We start from the raw sequence: 21,380 nt of genomic DNA, 5'->3' as shown, positions 1-21,380 counted from the left end.
AGTATATAATGTATGGACCTGGGAGTTAGGGTCATCTCCTACTTCGAAATAACTGTTGAAGAATTGCTGAATATATGGCAAAAGGCACCCTCCACCTCGCCTCAGCTTCTACTGGGGGACAGCTCTGGATGTCAGAAAGAACTTACTTTGAGTAGACGGCTATCTTCTAGAATGGCTCAGAAAAACCCATTCTTGGCTGAGCATGTGTGAGAGAGAGAGACAGAAAGAGAACCTTGTAATTTAAGAAAATTCAAGGGGTACCTGGGTAGCTCAGTCTGTTAAGTGCCTGACTCTAAATTTCAGTTCAGGTCATGATCTCAGGGTCGTGAGATCGAGCCCTGTGTTGGGCTCTGCACTCAGCAGGGAGTCTGCTTAAGGTACACACACTCTCTCTCTCTCTCTCTCCCTCTTCTCCTTCTCTCTTTCCCTCCCTACCTCTTACCGCACCCCCCCAAAACACATATATGTGTGTGTGCTGGTTCTCTCTCGCAAGTCAATAAAGAAATCTTTAAAAAAGAAGAAAAGAAAATTCATGAAATTATTTTTACCAAAACTCCTTAGTACAATAATGCTTGTATTATTATTTCATAATGAATGGGTTAAGAACATACTTCATGTGAAGCTAGATCCTGTTATCTCTGAAAGTAAAATAATATTTATTATGATGATCTATATTTGCTCTTAGGATATTTGCTAGAAGCTGAGTGGAGCTCTCTTCTGTGAAGGGAATGAACTGAAATCAGAACTCTTAATAACATAAGCCCATTGCCAGAACCAGAGCCTAGCCTTTCATCTTCGACAAAGGAAAAGACTAAGCAGAGAAAAGCCTCCACCAACGTACCACAAAAGTCTTAACACAAGAAAGGACCCAGGGCCCAGGACTTCTTTTGAGAGGAGGGATATAATTTCCGAGCACAGTGGATGGGTACACCAAAAACTTAAGGGGTCTTGAGGAGGGCCCTAAGGAGGAAGACTGGAGAAATATGGATGAGAAAGTAAGACAGGGAAGGACATCCTACTCCCAAGACTGAAGCCTGTGAGGCTTATCCCTTTTCCCATACTGTCTGATATAATGGGAAGAGTTCATTAGTTAAAACTGTTTGTCTTCAATGATGGTGGCAGAGTAGCAGGATCCTAGCTATACCTTATCCCCAAATACAACTTGATAACTATCAAATCACCCTAAATATCCCAGAAATCCATCTGAAGACTGGCAGAGCAAACAACTAAAGGTAGAGAAGAGACCACATTAAAAAAGGTAGGAAAATGCAGAGAGGCAGTGAAAAAGACGGGCTGCTACAGTGGGGAGGGAGCCCCAGTAACAGAGACTGACAAAAGACAGACTAGCACACAGGAGAGTACAAAAGAAAAACAAATCCCCATAGCACCTGGGCTTGGAACGTAAAAGGGGCCAAATTTCATGAGTTCTGGCAATCAGCAGGGCTTAACGCTAGAATTCTAAAGATCTGCAGGTTTGGCTCAGAGACTCCGGGGTCACTGGGGAAGAAGGCAGGGCAAACATCGTGTGGACACAGTGCGGAAATGGAGATCTGAAGAGCAGGTGGGATATACAGTGGGGAGGTTATTTGCTCGTCTCAGAGTGTATCCCAGAGAGACAGCATTCATAGAAAGACCCCACCAGGAGCAAAGGAACTGGCAGGTACCATTTCCCTCTCCCACCCCTCAGCCTAAGCACACAGCCACCTGTGGGAACAAGGGCAACCTCAGCACTCACTACTTAATTCCTTTACACCGAGCGCCACCCTTCTGTGCTCCAGAAAAACCACCCTTTCCAGTCACATTTGTGTCAGTCCCAGTGTGATTGCCCCCCCCCACCACCCCAAAAACCCAGCCCAAACCCTTGGCCATACCACTTCTCCCCACCCAAAAGTCTTACAGGGCCTCAGTTCCACTGGTGGTAGTGACAGGTCTCATTTCACAACAGGTGAAGAGAGCCTCTGCAGACGACTTGCCTGAAGGATAAAGTGGCCAGGACACAACAGCAGAAAATACACAGCACACGCTGGAGATACTCCTTGAAGTGCTAGGCTCTGGGGAAGAGGTAACACTACTTAGCAGGGCATTATAAAACCTCTCCTTCATAAGGCCATTACCCTCAAGAACAGGAGATGAAGGTGACTTTCCTAGCACAAAGAAGCAGCCAGAGACTTAAACAAAATGAGAAGGCACAGGAATTTGTCCTAAATAAAATAAAAGGGCAAGGCCACAGGCAGAGACCTAAGTAAAACAGATATAACTTACATGCCTGATAGAGAATTTTTAAATAATGATCCTAAATTGGGGGTATAGCTCAGTGGTAGAGCATTATTTGAGCAAATAATGATCCTAAATATATTCACCAGACTTGAGAAAAGAGTGGAAGATATCAGCAAGACTCTCAACACAGAGATAAGGAATAACATAGCAGAGATAAAGAGCTCAATGAACAAAATGAGAAATACACCTGATGGAATGAACAGTAGAATGGAAGAAGCAGAGGAATGAATTAATGACCTACAAGACAGAGTCATGGAAAATAATCAAGCTGAAGAAAAGAGAGAAAAAAGAATAACACTAAATGAGAATAGACTTAGGGAACTCAGTGACTCCCATCAAACTTAGTACCATTCATATTATAGGAGTCCCAGAAGAAGAGTAAAGAGGGCAGAAAATTTATTTGAAGAGATAAAAGCTGAAAACTTCCCCAATCTGGAGAAGAAAACAGATATCCAGACCCAAGAGGCACAGAGAACCCCCAACAAAATCAACAAAAGCAAATCCAGTGGTAAAGAAAAAAATCTAAAAGCAGCAAGACAAAAGACAACAGTTACATACAAGGGAAACTCCCTAAGATTGGAGGGGGATTTTTCAACAGAAACTTTCCAAGCCAGAAGGGAGTGGGCATGATACATTCAAAGTACTTAATGGGAAAAAAAAATCTGCAGCAAAGAACACTCTACATAACAAGGCTATCATGCAGGGGTGCCTGGGTGGCTCAGTCATTAAGCGTCTGCCTTCAGCTCAGGTCATGATCCCAGGGTCCTGGGATCGAGCCCCGCATCAGGCTCCCTGTTCAGCAGGAAGCCTGCTTCTCCCTCTCCCGCTCCCCGGCTTGTGTTCCCTCTCTTGCTATGTCTCTCTCTGTCAAATAAATAAGTAAATAAAAAAAATCTTTAAAAAAAGAAAAAAAGGCTATCATTCAGAACAGAAGGAGAGATAAAGAATTTCCCAGACAACAACAACAACAAAAAAGGTTTTCCCAAGCAAACGAAACTAAACGAATTCACAACCACTAAATGAGCCATGCAAGAAATACTGAAGGGGACTATGAGTCAAAAAGAGAGACCAAATGTGACAAGTGTGAAGACAGAAAACACAAAAGCAGGAAAAATGAGTATTTCTGTAAAATATCAGTCAAGCAACTTAAAAATAAAAGGATGTAAAATATGACACCATTTACCTAAAATATGGACAGGAGAGGTGTAAAGAATGGGCTCAAACTTAAGCAACCATCAACTTAATATAGACTGCTATATGCAGAAGATGTTATATACAAACTTAATGATAACAACAGATCAAAGATACTAATAAATATGCAAAGAATAAACAGGAATACATCTGAATATATCACTAAAGAAAACCAGCAAACCATCAAAGAGAAAAGACAAGAAAGGATCAGAGAAAATCTTCAGAAACAACCACAAAACAGGTATTAAAAGGGCAATAAATACATACCTTTGGATAATTACTTTGAATACAAATGGACTAAATGAGCCAATCAAAAGATACAGAGTGGGGACACCTGGGTGGCTCAGTTGGTTAAGCAGCTGCCTTCGGCTCAGGTCATGATCCCAGCGTCCTGGGATCAAGTCCCACATCGGGCTCCTTGCTCGGCGGGGAGCCTGCTTCTCCCTCTGCCTCTGCCTGCCTCTCTGTCTGCCTTTGCTCGCTCACTCTCTCTCCCTCTGTCTCTGACAAATAAATAAATAAAATCTTTAAAAAAAAAAAAAAAAGATACAGAGTGACAGGACGGATAAAAAAACAAGACTCATCTATATGCTGATTATAAGATACTCATTTTAGACCTAAAGATACCTGCAGATTGAAAGTGAGGGGATGGAGAAATATTTATCGTGCAAGTGGATGTCAAAAAAGAGGCAAACCAAGAAACAGACTCAACTATAGAGAACAAATTGATGGTTGCTAGAAGAGAAGTGGGGGGGGGGGGGGGGGGGGGGTTGGGGGAGGGTGGGTGCCAAACACATGATGGGCATTAAGGAGGGTACTTGTGATGACCAGTGACTGTTGTATGTAAGTGATGAGTCACTATATTCTACACCTGAAACTAATATTGCACTACATGTTAACTAGCTGGAATTTAAATAATTTAAATTTAAATAATTTAAATAAAAACTTGGAAGAAAAAAAAAAAAGAAAGCCAGAATAGTAATACTTACATAGGACAAATTAAACTTTAAAACAAAGATGGGGTGACTTCCAAGATGGCAGAGGAGTAGGAAACCTTAATTTTGTCTGGCCCCAGGAATTCAACTAGATAGCTATCAAACTATTCTGAACACCTGCAAACTCAACTGGAGATCTAAGAAAATAGCTACAAGTCCAGGAATAGAAAAGCAACCACTTTCTGTAAGGTAGGAGGTACAGAGAAGTGAATCCAAAGTGATATATGGGAAGACAGTGGGGGAGGGAGGCCCCATCAGCCAGCCACCTGCAAGTGAAAGAGCAAGGAGCACAAAAAAATCAGAACTTTTAGAAGTCTGCTCCAGTGAAAGGATGTCGCTTAGGCAACTAAGCAGGAGGTGGAAGCCTCACTAGGGCAGTGCAGTCTCAGGATCCTCAGGGTTACAGGAAGACCAGGGGTTCATATTGGAGCGGGGAAGCCAGCCACAAAGGGTCAGCCCAAGACAGGGCTCTCAGCTCAGGGTTGCCATAAACTGCGATCCAGGGCACAGTGGGGCCCCTGCTCTTTGAGCAGCGGCCCAACAAGCAGGAGAACCATGGAGAGACCCCTGTTCCTCCCCCAGGAGGAGGAGTGCAGAGGCATGCCATAGAAGTCTGCTGGGTTTGGAGACTTCACATGGGGTTGTGTGCCAGAAACAGAAATGTTCAGTCATAGGCTAGGTGAGCACATAGTGTGGCCAGAGACTAGGGACAGGAATGACTGACTTCTTTTCTCTAAGGGCTCAATGAGGAGTGGGGCCCTGAGCTCTCAGCTCTGGGAACAGAGATGAGAAGACTGCCATTTTCCTTCTCCTCGTCTAAAGCTGCGGGGAAAACCTTCAGGGAACAACAGCCACGTAAGAGCAAACCAGAGCAGATTACTTAGTCTGGCCCCTGGCAAGGGCAGTGCAATTCCACCTCAGGCAAAGACACTCAAGAATCACTGCAACGGGCCCCTCCCCCAGAAGATCAGCAAGAACATCCAGCGAAGACCAACTTCACCAATCAATGAGAACTGCAAAACTCCAGTATTAGGGGAATACAGCACATAGAACTCATGACTTTTGTCCCATGATTCTTTAGTCTTTCGACTTTAATTTTTAAATTTTTTTTTCTTTAAAATTTTCTTCTTTCCTTTTTAAATCAACTTCCTATTTTATCAACCTTTCTTTAAATATATTTTTAATTTTCGTTCTTACAGTCACGTTCTAACCCTTCATTGTATTTAACCTTATTTTTGTATATATATCTAAGTTTTTCTTTCTTTAAAATTTTGGGATGCAGTTTCTTCTAACACACCAAAATATACCCAATATCTAGTATATAGCTCTGTTCTATTCACCTGCCTGACACATTCTTTTTTTTTTTTTTTTTTTTTAAGATTTTATTCATTTGTCAGAGAGAGAGAGAGAGAGCACGAAGAAGCAGGCAGAGGCAGAGAAAGAAGCAGGCTCCCTGCCGAACAAGGAGCCCGATGTGAGATTCGATCCCAGGAACCTGGGATCATGACCTGAGCCAAAGACAGCAGCTTAACCAACTGAGCCACCCAGGCATCCCACACGTTCTTCTTCTTCTTCTTTTTTTTTTTTTTTTAATTTTCACCTTTACATTTACATTCAATCCTCTCGATGCATTTAATATGATTTTTATATATATAAGTTTCTCTTTCCTTACAATTCTGAGAGGTGGTTTCTCCTAACAAACTGACCAAAATACTCTCAGGAGACAGTGTATTGCTCTGTTATGTTCACCTTTGTTGTTGTTATTTGTATCCCTTTTTGTTGTTGTTCTTTTCTTTCTCTTTTGTTTTTTCTTGTTTTTTAATTTCATTTTTACAGTTACATTCTATCTTTTCATTGTATTTAACTTTATTTTTGTACATATACAGGTTTTTCCTTTGTTGGAATTTTGGGGTCTAGTATTCTATAAACATAAACCAAAAATACACATAGAATCCAGCATATTGCTCTATTCGGCTCACCTACCTGATTATATTCACCAGTTCCCCCCACCCCCGGTATTGGGTCTCTTCTGATTTGTTTAGTGTATATTTCCCTGGGACTGTTGTTGCCCTTTTAGTATTTTGTTCTGTTCTTCATCTATTCTTCTCTGGACAGAATGACAAAACAGAAAAACTCACCTCAACAAAGAGAATAAGAAGTAATACTTACTGCCAGGGACCTAATGAATATGGACCTAAGATGTCAGAACTACAGTTCAGAATAATGATTATAAATAAACTAGCTGGGCTTGAAAAAAACATAGAAGCCACTAGAGAATCCCTTTCCAGAGAAATAAAAGAACTGAAATCTAACCAAGTTGAAATAAAAAGGCAATTAATGAGATACAATTAAAAATGGAGGCCCTACCTGCTAGGATAAATGAGGCAGAAGACAGAATTAGTGATAGAGAAGTCCAAACAATGGAGAATAAAGAAGCTGAGAAAAAGAGAGATGAACAACTACTGGATCACAAGAGGAGAACTCGAGAAGTAAGTGACAACATAAAGCAAAACAATATTAGAGTAATTGGGATCTCATAAGAACAGGAAAGAGAGAGAGGAGCAGAAAGTACACTGGAGCAAATTATACCGAAGAATGTCCCTAATCTGGGGAAGAAAATAGGTATCAAAATCCAGGAGGCACAGAAAATCCCCTCAAAATCCAAAACAGTTCAACACCCTGACATATAAGAGTGAGACGTAAAATATCAGAGACAGAAAATCCTGAAAGTAGCTCGGGAGAAGAGATCTGTAACCTACAAGGGTAAAAACACGACACTGACAACAGACCTATCCACAGAGACCTCCTAAGTCAGAAAGTACAGGCATGATATATTGAAGGTGCTAAATGAGAAGAATATGCAATCAATAATACTTTATCAAGCTATGATGTCATTCAAAATAGGACATATAAAAAGCTTCCAGGACAAAGAGAAACTAAAAGAATTTGTGATCACTAAACCATCCCTGTAAGAGATATTGAAAGGGATCCTCTAAGCAAAGAAAGAGCCCAAAAGTAACACAGACCAGAAAGGAACAGAGACAACATTCAGTAACAGTCACCTTACAGGCAATACAATGGCACTAAGTTCATATCTTTCAATGGTTACCCTGAATGTCAATGGGCTAAATGTCCTAATCAAAAGACATAGCATACAAGAATAGGTTTTTTAAAAAGCAAGACTCATCAATACACTGTCTGCAAGAGACTCATTTTAGACCAAAAGAGACCTCCAGATTAAAAGCGGGGGCAGGGCAGAAAACCATTTACTGTGCTAATGGACATCAAAAGCAGGCTGCGGTGCCAATACTCACATCAGACAAATTAGATTTTAAACCAAAGACTGTAATAAGAGATGAGGAAGGACACTATATCATACTTAAACGGTCTACCCAACAAGAAGATCTAACAACTATAAATATTTATGCCCTTAACATGGGAGCAACCAATTACATAAGCCAATTAATAATAAAATCAAACACATAGATACTCATACAATAATAGTAGGCAATTTTAACATGCGCCTCACTGCAATGGACAGATCATCTAAGCAAACTCAACAAGAAAGCAAGGGCACAGAATGACATGCTGGACCAGATGGACTTCACAGATACATTCAGAACATTCCATACCAAAGCAAAGAAATACACAATCTTCTTGAGTGCACATGGAACATTCTTCAGGATAGATCCCATCTTGGGTCACAAATCAGGTCTCCACCAGTACCAAAAGACTGAGATCATTCCCTGCATGTTTTCGGAACATAATGCTTTGGAAAGAACTCAAGTACACGGAGGTAAAAGAGCATCCTACTAAAGAATCAACGGGTCAACCAGGAAATTAAAGAAGAATTTTAAAAATTCATGGAAACGAATGAAAATACAACTGTTCAAAATCTCTGGGAAGTGGCAAAGGCAGTCCTAAAAGGGAAGTGGATAGCACTTCAAGCTTTTCTCAAGAAATAAGAAAGGTCTCAAATACACAACCTAATCTAACACTTAAAGGAGCTGGAAAAAGAACAGCAAATAATGCCTAAACCCAGCAGGAGAAGAGAAATACTAAAGACTGAGCAGAAATCAATGAAACAGAAACAAAAGAACAGTAGGACAGATCAATAAAACTAGGAGCTGATTCTCTCAAAGAGTAAGATTGACAAAGCCCCAGCCAGACTTATCCAAAAGAAAAGAGCAAAGACATGAAAGAGGAGAGATCACAACCAACATCAAAGAAATACAAACAATTTTAAGAACATATCATGAGCAATTACATGCTGACAACTTAGACAATCTGGAAGAAATGGATGTATTCCTAGAGACATACAAACTATCAAAACTGAAACAGGAAGAAATAGAAAACCTGAACAGACCCATAACCAGCAAGGAGATGAAGTAGTAATCAAAAATCTCCAAACAAGAGCCTAGGATCAGATGGCTTCGCAGGGGAATTCTATCAAACATTTAAAGAAGAACTAATACCTTTTCTTCTGAAACTGTTTCAAAAAACTCAAAACAGAAGGAAAACTCCCAAACTCTTTCTATGAGGCCAGCATTATCTTGATCCCAAAACCATATAAAGACCCCATCAAAAAGAAGAAATACAGACCAAAATCCCTGATGAACATGGATACCAAAATTCTCACCAAGATACTAGCCAATAGCATCCGATAGTACATTAAAAGGATTATTCAGCATGACCAAGTGGGATGTATTCCTGGGCTGCAAGGTTGGTTGAACATCCACAAATCAATCAATGTGATACACTACATTAATAAAACAAAGACTAAGAACCATACGATCCTCTCAATAGATGCAGAAAAAGCATTTGACAAAGTAACATGCTTTCTAGATTAAAACTCTTCACAGTGTAGGGAGAGAGGGTACATACCTCAACATCATAAAAGCCATCATCCATGAAAAGCCCACAGTGAACATGGCAGGATGGCCACTCTTACCAATGTTGTTTGACATAGTACTAGAAGTCCTAGACTCAGCAATCAGACAACAGAAAGAAATAAAAGGCATCCGAATCAGCAAAGAATTCAAACTCTCACTCTTTGCAGATGACATGATACTCTATGTGGAAAATCCAAAAGATTCCACCCCAAAATTGCTATAACTGATATAGGATTTCAGCAAAGCGTTAGGATATAAAATCAATGCACAGAGCTCAGCTGCATTTTATATACTAACAGTGAGACAGGAAAAAGAATTTAAGGAATCAATCCCGTTTACAAGTAAACCAAAAATCATTAAGATATCTCGGAATAAACCTAACCAAAGAGCCAAAGGATCTGTACTCAGAAAAATACAGAATACTCATGAAAGAAATTGAGGAAGACTTGGAAAAACTTTCCATGCTCATGGATGGGAAAGACAAATATTGTTAAAATGTCTCTGCTACCTAGAGCAATCTATACATTCAACCCAATCGATATCAAAATACCATCAACCTTTTTTCACAGAACTGGAATGAATAATCCTAAAATTTGCACAGACCCAGAAAAGACCCCAAATAGCCAAAGGGATGTTGAAAAAGAAAACCAAAGCTGGTGGCATCACACTCCCAGACTTCAAGCTCTACTACAAAGCTGTAATCGTCAAGATAGCATGTTACTCGCACAAAAACAGACACATAGATCGATGGAACAGAACAGAGAACCCAGAAATGGATCCTCAACTCTATGGTCAACTAATCTTTGACAAGGCAAGAAAGAATGTCCAATGGAACAAAATCTCTTCAGCACATGGTACTGGACAGCCACATGCAAAGGATGAAACTGGACCTTTTCCTTATACCACACACAAAAAATAGACTCAAAATGGATGAAAGACCTAAGTGGGACACAGGAATCTATCTAAATCCTAGACGAGAACACAGGCAGCAACCTCCGTGACCTTAGCCACAGCAATTTCTTGCTAGACACGTCTCCAAAGGCAAGGAAAAAAAGGCAAAAATGAAATACTGGGACTTCATCAAGATCAAAAGCTTTCACACAACAAAGGAAACAGTTGACAAAACGAAAAGACAACCAACAGAATGGGAGAAGAGATTTCCAAATGTCTTATGAGGTAAAGTGTTAGTTTCCAAAATCAATAAAGAACTTATCAAACCCAACACCCAAAGAACAAATAATCCAATCAAGAAAAGGGCAGAAGACATGAACAAACATTTCTCCAAAGAAGACATCCAAATGGCCAACAGACACATGAAAAAGTGCTTAGCATCATTCGGCATCAGGCTAAATACAAATCAAAAAACACAGTTAAGATACCACTTCACACCAGTCAGAATGGCTAAAATCAACAGGTCAGGAAAAAACAGGTGCTGGCAAGGATGTGGAGAAATGGGAACACCTGTTGGTGGCCGTGCAAGCTGGTGCAGCCACTCTGGAAAACAGGATATAGGTTCCTCAGAAAGTTGAAAATAGAGCTACCCTATGACCCAGCAATTGCACTACTGGGGATTTACCCCAAAGATACAAAGGTAGTGACCCAAAGGGGCAACTGCACCCAATGGTGATAGCATCAGTGTCTATAGTAGCCAAACTATGGAAAGAGCCCAGATGTCCATTGGCAACTGAATGGATAAAGAAGATGTGGTATATATATATTTGATGGAATATTATGTAGCCATCAAAAAAAGAAATCTTGCAATTTGTGACAACATGGATGGAACTAGAGGGTATTATGCTAAGTGAAATAAATCAACCAGAGAAAGAAAATTATCATATGATCTCAATGTGGAATTTAAGAAACAAGGCACAGGATCACAAGAAAGAGAGAAAAACATGAAACAAGATGTAACCAGGGTGGGAGACAAACCATAAGAGACTCTTAATATTAGGAAACAAACTGAGCTTGCAGGAGGGGATGGCAGTGGTGGATGGGGTGGCTGGGGGGATGGACACTGAAAAGGGTATATGTTGTAGTGAACACTGTGTGTTGTGTAAGACTAATGAATCACAAACCTGTGCCCCTGAAATAAATAATACATTATATGCTAATTAACTGAATTTAAATTAAAAAAATTAAAAAACAAAGACTGGAATGCTTGACTAGCTCAGTCAGTGAAACATATGACTCTTGATCTTGGGGTGTGAGTTTGTATGGAAATATAATTGAAACATTATAAAAAACTACATGCCAACAAATTGGACAACATAGAAGAAATGGATAAATTCCTGGAAACAAATAACCTACCAAAACTGAACAGGAAAATAAAAATTTGAACAGACCAACTACCAGAAAGAAATGGAATCAGTAATCAAAAAACTCCCAACAAACAAAATCCTAGGACCAGATGGCTTCACAGGCGAACTCTACCAAATATTCAAAGGTAATACCTATGATTCTCAAACTCTTCCAAAAAACCGAGGGGAAGAAAAGCTTCCAAATTCACTTTGTGAAGCCACCATTTACCCTGATATGAAAACCACTAAAAAACTACAAGAAAAAAAAGAGAGAGAGAGAAAGAGAGAACTTCAGGGCAATCCCTGTAGTTCATCCCTGATGAACTTAAGTGCAAAATCCTTAACAAAATATCAACAAACCAAATCCAACAATACATTTTAAAAAGCATTCATCACAATCAAGTGGGATTTATTTCTGGGATACAGTGGTTCAATATTCACAAATGAATTAATGCGATACATCAAGTCAATTAAGAGAAAGGATACAAACCATATGAGCATCTCAACAGATGCAGAAAAAGTATCTGACAAAGTGCAACATCCATTCATGATTGAAGATTTCAATAAAGTGGGTTTAGAGGGAACATACCTTAACATAATAAAAGCCAAAGATGAAAACACACAGCTAACATCATACTCAGTGGTGAAATACTGAGAGCTTTTCCCTTAAGTCAAGAACAAGACAATCGTGTCCAGTCTCAGCACTTTTATTCAACACAGCACTGGAAGTCCTAGCCACAACAATCAACCAAGGAAAAGAAATAAAAGGCATCCAATTTGGTAAGGAAGAAGCAAAACTTTCACTATTTGCAGTTGATAGGATACTGTATATAGAAAACTCAAATGACTAACATCCTTAATGGGGAAAAATAGCTTTTCCGCTATGGTCAGGAGACACACAATGCTATCCACTCTTACCACTTTTATTCAACACAGTACTGGACTTACTAGCTACAGCAGTCAGACAACAGAAAGCAATATAAGGCATCCAAATCTGTAAGAAAGAAGGAAAACTTTCACTATTTGCAGATGACATGATCCTGTATATAGAAAACCCAAAAGATTCCACCAACAAACTGATACACTAAATCACTAGAACTTGATACACTAATTCAGTAATCTACAGAAATCTGCTGCACTTCTAGATACCAATAATAAAGCAGCACAAAGAGAAGTTAAGAAAACAATCCCATTTGCAATTGCGCCAAATTAATGAGATACTTAGGAATAAACCTAACCAAAGAGATCAAAGACTTACGCTCTGAAAACTGTAAAACACTTACAAAAGAAATGGAAGGTGACACAAAGAAATGGAAAGACATTCCATGATCATGGACTGGGAAAGCAAATATTATTAAAATGTCTACACTACCCAAAGCAATCTACACATTTAATGCAATCCCTATCAAAATACCAACAGCATCTTTTATGGAACTAGAAGAAATGATCCTAAAATTTGTATGGAATCACAAAAGACCCCAAATAACCAAAGCAATCTTGAAAAAGAAAAGCAAAGCTGGACGCCTCACAATTCTGGACTTAAAGTTATAGTATAAACCTGTAGGAATCAAAATAGTAGGGTACTGGCACAAAAACAGACATACAGATCAATGGAACAGAATAGAAAACCCTGAAATAAACCCACAATTATATGGTCAATATTCAACAAAGCAGGAAAGAATATCCAATGGGAAACAGTCTCTTCAGCAAACACTGCTGGAAAAACTGGACAACATGCAAAAGAATGAAACCGGACCACTTTCTTACACCATACCCGAAAATAAATTTGAAATGGATTAAAGACCTAAATATGAGACTTGAAAATCCTAGGAGAGAGAATAGGTAGTAACTTCTCTGATATGAGCCATCGCAAACTTCTTGTAGATAGGTCTGCTGAGGCAAGAGAAACAAAAGCAAAAATAAACTATAGTGACTACATCAAAATAAAAAGCTTTTTCAAAGGAAATAATCAACAAAACTTAAAGGCAACCTATGGAAGGGGACAAGATATTTACAAATGACATTATCTGGTAAAGGGTTAGCATTCGAAATATATAAAGAACTTACAAAATCCAAGACCCCAAAACCAAATAACCAATTAAAAAAAATGGGCAGAAGACATGAACAGACACTTCTCCAAAAACATACAGATGGCCAAAAGACACATGAAAAGATGCTCATCGTCACTTATCATCAGGGAAATGCAAATCAATACTACAATGGGATATCACCTTACACCTGTTAGAATGGCTAAATCAACAACACAAGAAACAACTGGTGTTGGTAAGGATGTGGAGAAAATGGAACATTCTTGCATTGTTGGTGGGAATGCAAACTGGTGTAGCCACTGTGGAAGACAGTATGGAAGCTCCTTAGAAAGTTAAAAATAGAACTACCCCATGATCAAGCAATCACACTACTAGGTATCTACCCACAGAATACAACACTAATTCAAAGGGATACATGCACCCTTATGTTTATAGCGGCATTATTTATAACAGCAAAGATATGGAAACAGCCCAAGTGTCCACTTGACAGATGAACCAATAAGGAAGATGTGGTATGTATTTATGTATGTACAAACACACCCCCCCACACACAAATATACTACGAAGTATTATTCAGCCATAAAAAAGAATAAAATCCTGCCATTTGCAACAACATGGATGGAGCCACAGAGTATAATGCTAAGTGAACTAAGTCAGTCATAAGATTTCACTGATATGTGGAACTTAAGAAACAAAACAAATGAGCAAAGGAAAAAAGAGAGAGAGACAGACCAAGAAACAGACTCTTATCTCTAGAGAACAAACTGATGGTTACCAGAGGGGAGGTGGGTAGGAAAAGGGGTTAAACAGGTGATGGGGACTAAGGAGTACACTTCTGATAAGCAATGGGTGATATACAGAATTGCTTTATCACTACATTATACACTTGAAACTAATATAACACTATATGTTAACTAACTGGAATTAAAATAAAAACTTAAAATGGAAGTTTAGAGAAAGGGACAGTACCTCCTTGTGGATGTATCTAAGATAAGGCTGACAGGGCACTAGCCCTTCCCTTATAAATTACTGGAGAGAGTGGCCAGCTGCCAAGGGGAATGAGGTACATACTAGGAGATTATTTCACATAGATACGACTTTGAAGAAAGAGCTGATCAGCCTAAATCCTCCTGATTTCCTAGACAATTCTCAAGCTACCTCCCCTCCCTCCCAAGGATGAGAAGGAATCTTCCTCAGGCAATAAAGATAAAAGGGAAACAGACAGGTGGCAATGGAGGAAAGGTGAGAAACAGCCAACACACAAGTTGTAAGTTTCCCAGTTCTTAAATTAATTAGCTACCGGACCTTGGACAAGCTGCAACTTTTCTGAACCTCATCCATAAAATGAGCTGAATGATTTAATATCTCCTACTAGCAGCTCTAATATTCTAAGATAGAGCCTATATTTAAAATTCTGCTGAAAATGCTTTCAGGACTGCTTGTCTGTAATCTAATCAACACAAGTGGCCAACAGTAACACAACTAGGTTAGGTGGACCAAGGTTGTAATATATATACACATTTATACATGTCCTCCTTGTATCTTGTACATATCTTGGCATATTAATGTTAGAACATATATAATATATAGTAGCTAATATATAGTAGTAGATATATTGTATATGTATATGTAAAGTTAATATATAGTACCTGTTAATATTCATTAAAAAGCAAAAATGTCCTTATTAATAAATAAATAAATGTAACACTTTTTAGTAATCTTAAAAGTTGCAAGGATAAGGCAATTCATATTTTCAAAAATTTTTAATATGTTCCAATTTTCTCTGTTGCATGTTACAATGTTCTAATTTCCAAATTTATTTATTTTTTTGTAGTTACCTATGTTATGTACTACTGTGTCTTAACAAATAATAATAAAAAAATCTGACCAGTGTAAAGAAAATTTGGAGACAATGCTTCTCTGTATAGCCTATTAGGGAATTTACCTTCATTAAGATATTAAGAAACAAGTGAAGATATTATACAAATTTGTGTAAGAAATTGGTTTCATACCAATAAAGCAGAGTGGGTACTTTATGATTAATATAGAAGAGCTTATTAAACCACTGCATTGAGGTTATAATCATAAAACAAAAATTAAGGAGTGATTAAATGAGTTATTTCCTTTCTCTGTTGAGACATTAGGATGTGTGTACACTTTCATAAACACATTACTTATACCTAACAAGATAATTTTGGACAACTTCAATGAGTTTAGTGATGAGAAGATGATCAGAAGGCTATTACAGACCACTCCTATAAACTCTAGAAGTAATAAAACAATTTTGTTACAGAAGAACACTTACCTTTTAGAGGAAAAAGACCCTTAAAATTACAGACTATTATTTGGTTTGTAACTAAAGTGTCCGCTAATTTAAAGACCCAGTTGCTGGTTTTTGAGCTACAAGATCTGTTCTTTGGCTAGCTTTCACTGAAAAGAAGTTTCATCAGTGGCAGTGTGCAGAGGCTCAGGCCACGGAGCTCAGAGGCTACAGTGAATCCTAGCTGAGCTACTTCCTCTGTTTTGGGTAACATAATCCCTTTGTTCCTCGATTTCCTCATCTGAGGCAAGTAAGAAAGGGATACTAACAGACTCTACTTCATAAGATTACTGTGAGCATTCATTGAGTTAATATGTGAAATATGTTCTATTATTGTTCAGATTTAAAGCACAGTAATAAATATATATATATATTTACAGTCCAACAAATTTTCATATGGGAACATTTCTGCTGAATATGTACCTAAGCAATCCAGCAATTAACTGTTCTATCTAAAGTATCAACAGAAAAATAACTCATTAATTTCCAAAGTATCTTACATTGCTTTAGACTTTAGCTGATATAAAAAGACACTTGCAATATGGTCATTACACACATATACATGACATAGATAAATGCTTATGGTCTAAAATAATATATCCAAACAAACAGGGTTTAAGAGATGCAAATTATCTGTTAGAATATCTCTAACATCTCTATCTCGACTGCTTTCTTCAGCTCTATGTCTACTTTGTTAAGAGTTTATTTTTCTTGTCCTTAACTGTTACTGCCAAAGTATACCACCTCTGTTTCCTATCTAAGTTTTCATGGAAATTTGATAATGAGCTGTGTACTTTGTATACAGAGATGATACCTATATTATTCTACACAGGAAATGATTAAAAAGTAGAAAAGTAAAATTGATAGATATGAGTGACTCAAAATGTTTGTGGATTTTATAATTGACTGTATGAGGTATTGAGTTTTTTCAATTATAAGCAAGCATGTTCTGAATTGTTTTCAAAAATAATTTTGTTACAGAACACTTACTTATTTCCTTTTAGAAGTTTCTACTTGAATTAAGAAAGGCTGTCTTTCGATGTATATTCAATGTTTTAATATTTCCAAAATACTTCATTTATTATCATTCCACATTGTATTTAGGTGAATTTCAATTTGTTAAAAATGATCCTTGGTCCAGTAGTATACATTTCATAATAATATTTAAAGATTTTATTTTTAAGTAATCTCTATACCCAATATGGGGCTTAAACTCATGACCCAGAGATCAGGAGTCTCAGGTTTTACCGAACCAGCCAGGGGCACCTGGGCATAAATAATATTTAACATGTGATGAATAAAATACATTATTCTTCACTTGAATGTTGTTAGTGGCCTCAGGTAGAGAACTTGATAACTATAGGTTTCTGACTTTTACTAAACCTCTCAAAAATCATGTAATATTAAAAAATATAAAAATTTAACACTACCTTACCACATAGTACTATTTACTTATACATATCAGGGAACTAAGACTTTCCAATATTAAATTAATATTGTTAAAACCATACTAATATTCATCACCTCAATGACTTTTTTGAGGAAAAAAAACTTTTCAAAAATTAAATCTAGACATACCTCTAACATTAATTGTGTAAATTCTTCATTACTAAGGAATGTAGGTTTCCAGTCCTGTCGAATTTCACTGGCATCTGACTGTGCAGTGATTTCTGTAAAGATTATTTGACACATTAGTGGCATACTCCAAACACAGGGTAGGGGCAAGGGGTGATACAAAAGTCCAACAAGTTGCGTTCTCTCCTCCCTCTCTATTTAAGATGAGAACCACAAGCAGTAACATTTATTGGTTTTAGGTAGGTATCAGGAGGCCCAGGTTTGGGTATGATGAAATACATGCCCTAACATGGCAAGTTATCTCCTTGGATTCGGTCTTTTGGAAATACTAGTCTTTGGTTTTTCTTTGGGGAGCTTTGGTATTGCTATATTGCTGAAGGCCTGAGAATGCTTCCTGCTTGACATAATGACCAAATAAGAATCAAAATAGGCATACTAGTAATAAGCACTGGGAAGAATCATCTTTCTCTTGACATTCAAATAGTGGAACCTAGCTAGAGCAATCGGACAAGAACCTGGAGGAACGAAGCCAAGGAGGTCAGTCAATCAGTCTGCTTTTAACTAAGATGACTTTAGGTTTGCCTATTACCAGGCAGAAAGATTCCTCCCAACCTGAGGTGCTCTATTCCAAACTAATCAAGGAGACTAAAATTTGCGGAAAAACTTTAAAGTAATAATCCCAGAGTGATTTTGCTTAGTGTCCTCTTGAATGTTTTCTTAGTGGTAAGGAACTGGTCAGAAATCTGGAAATCCCTGGCTTGGGGCACACGTTTTAACAAAATTACTAGTTTATTTTGCAACATTTTTCTAATGGATTTAGTTACAAGAAAACTATAAATGACGAAACCTGAACTATTTAGTTAATAAATATTTTTCCATTTTTAAATGCAGACATATTCAACAACTTGGCAAAATAAAAATCTGTATCATAGATTTTACTCTATAAAATATATTCTACTTTGCAGTGAAAAGTAGGGACCAAGCGGTTTTGATTTTCTATTAGCAGATATATAAACGTAGGATATTAAATTACCACCCAACATTTGGCATATTGAAAATGGCTGTATTACAATATTATAAGTAACTAAGAAGTCTAGCTACTAATTCTGTAGAATATAGTCATGCTTTTCAAATTCACACCAATTATATACATCCAGAAAAAGAATTTAAATCCATAAGCAAATCCATTAAGTTTAGTTAAACACAGGCTTAGAGTACTAATAAAAGTATTTAAGAACTCCCTTTCAATTTAAGGTAAACTTTGCTTTTGTGAGAATTATATATCCAATTTTGGAAAAAAAAAAAAATAACACAAAAAACCTGGCCTACTTAATGCCAGAATTAATCCTCTATTATCAGGGGCAAATGCATTCATATGATTTCATTTCATTCAGCAATCATTTATTGAACTGCAGTGTCTGAGGGGACTAGGTGTGCTAACAAGGGACACTACGGTTAGTGAGAATACGATTTGCAGAGGTAAAATGTAATGATAATGGTGACAATAAAAAAAGGAAAACAAGCAATTTTGACACATTTATGGAAGAATCACAGAATGTGGCAACTGTGATACAGTACTAAGGAAGGTGAAAAAAATCTGTCTTTTCAGGCTTGAGTCCTAGGGCCTGAAAGGGTAGTGTTGTAAAAATGTAAAAAGGAAAGTTGAGAGAAAGAGGTGACTTGACAAAATGAAAATGAATTCAGTTTCAGATGCACAGTTTGAGCACATGCAAAAGAAAGATCTAGAAGTTATATGGAAACAAAAGACTGAAAAGTTTGCATCTAAAAATACAGATATGGTTTAACAGAGAGAAAATAGAAGCTATGGAATGAGATAACCAAGGCAAAGAGTATAAAACAAGAGCACAAAAGAGAAGACATCTGGGGGGAAAAAGAAAGAGTTTCAGTTAGGGAGGAGAGGTGAATGAGGAAGTGCAGTATAACACAGGCCAAAGGAGAAAAAGTCAGTGGTGGATGGATTAAAATTTCCAGTGCAGGGGCACCTGGGTGGCTCAGTGGGTTGAGACTGGACTCTTGATTTTGGCTCAGGCCATGATCTCAGGATCCTAGAACAGAGCCCCGAATCTGGCCCCACACTAAGCATGGAGCCTGCCTGGGATTCTCTCTCCCTTCCTCTGTGCCTCCTCTCACTCATACTCTCACACTCTCTATCTCTCTAATAATAAATAAATCTTTTTTGAAAAATTTCCAGTGCATTCGATATAAGAAAAAGCTATTGCTATTGTCTGACTGGCAGCAGAACAGGTGGGGCTGCTGGCAATTGTGAAATTAACAAAAATAATTGCGAAGAGTGGTGAAGCATAAACCAGCCTGATAATGCATGACTGAGTGAGCTCCAGAGGAGTGACTGAAAGTACTAGTTACAATTCTCCTTCTGAAAAGTTGTATGGTTTCATTCGTCATCTGGAAAAGGACATGTCCTTCTACAAGTTTTTCGTCTATTATCTCTGTTACCAAAACATTCAATATTCTTTAACTTTTTCATAACTCAGTCAAAATTATTTTCTTCAATTAATAATCACTTTATTTAATGAACAGTATTTATTTCCTAGACATACACTGAAATCATCTTTTAAATAGCATACAAGGCCCTCATGATGTGGTTCTTGCCTTTCTTTGAAATATACCCATGATTTTCCAACTCAACTATGCTCCAATTACACTGAACTCTTCCTGCTTCTCTGCGTTTGCACACACTATTCCTATTTCCTCCAGGTGAAATGCTGTTCTCCTTAATCTAAAAGGAAGACTAGCTGCAAAATCAACTATTTTTAAGGTTTTCTTGACACATTCATTTCCCCTCTGTGTTCTCATGGTAAGTTTTTGTTTGCAAACACTACTCATGTTTTAAGTATCTGCAATGTAAATTAGCTGTTTCCATATCTGTCTTCCTTGGCTTGAGTTAACTGAAGGCCAGGACTGCTATTCTGTACCCCAAGAACCTAGGATACAGTAGGCACTAAATAAATGTTTGTTGAATGAAATAAAGGACATGCCAGGAAACCTTTAAAAAGGCAATTGATCACTTTCTCTCAAAAAAAGGTGAGGAAGCATCCAATTTTAAGAATCACTGTCAAGATTCCGTCACATTATGCTTTAAAGAAGACTCTTATTAAAAACATCTGTCTTATAAAGTTAAAATTTTACCTTTATGTTTTCGTAAAAAATCAATGCTCTTCTGCAGAACAGTAGATTTGTCCATCTTCCTAGCATTACCAGGAAGCATGGATCCCAGTTCTTTAATGAGAACATTAAATTGATCTCTACGTTTCTTTTCAGATTTGTTTCTAGATACTCTGATGGAAAAAAAAATTAAGCAGCTTTCAAACAATCCATTTGATTATACACATAGTTTAATACAATGCTCGCTTTGGACACAACTACACACGTATGCACTTCCATCAATATAGGTGTAATAAATATTTATTCACAGGTTACCAACAATGTACAGTTAACTAGGGCAGTAATTTTCTTCTCAGTTTATCACTGAAGAACTTACATATTCAGCACTTGCAAACATGTTCTTAGGAAAAGGCCAATAAGACAAACCTCATTCAAATCACAGGTTGTATCTGATCTAATATTTACCAAAAATTTGTATTTTACTTATTTGGCTATTATGAGTATTACTGAGATATATTTGTGGAAGTGCATATAATGTGTAAATACAAATTATTCAAAATTACTAGGTAGGAGAAAGTTAACCATTTCCTGTAAGTTTTAAATTACAAACAAATCTAAAAATGAAAATCTACCCTCAAGCT

General features: G+C 37.5%; 1 protein-coding gene across 2 annotated transcripts in view; it reads right to left on the bottom strand.

The window, feature by feature from the left end:
- The window catches only part of LOC111149069 (clock circadian regulator), a 137,810-nt gene that overhangs the window by 48,392 nt on the left and 68,038 nt on the right, over window positions 1-21,380 (bottom strand). For both annotated transcript variants that reach the window (XM_022505976.1, XM_022505975.1), the window contains 2 exons: window positions 20,764-20,912; window positions 17,599-17,690 (listed from right to left, as the gene is read on the bottom strand). In XM_022505976.1, coding sequence (XP_022361684.1) covers window positions 17,599-17,690; window positions 20,764-20,912 — 241 coding nt within the window. The remainder of the gene's footprint in view (window positions 1-17,598; window positions 17,691-20,763; window positions 20,913-21,380) is intronic.

The sequence above is a fragment of the Enhydra lutris genome, unplaced genomic scaffold (genome assembly GCF_002288905.1).
Source record: "Enhydra lutris kenyoni isolate GAN:26980312 unplaced genomic scaffold, ASM228890v2 scaffoldscaffold21, whole genome shotgun sequence".
Taxonomy (NCBI): domain Eukaryota; kingdom Metazoa; phylum Chordata; class Mammalia; order Carnivora; family Mustelidae; genus Enhydra; species Enhydra lutris.
Note: the sequence above shows the minus strand (reverse complement) of the source record. Positions and strands in the feature narration are given on the sequence as shown.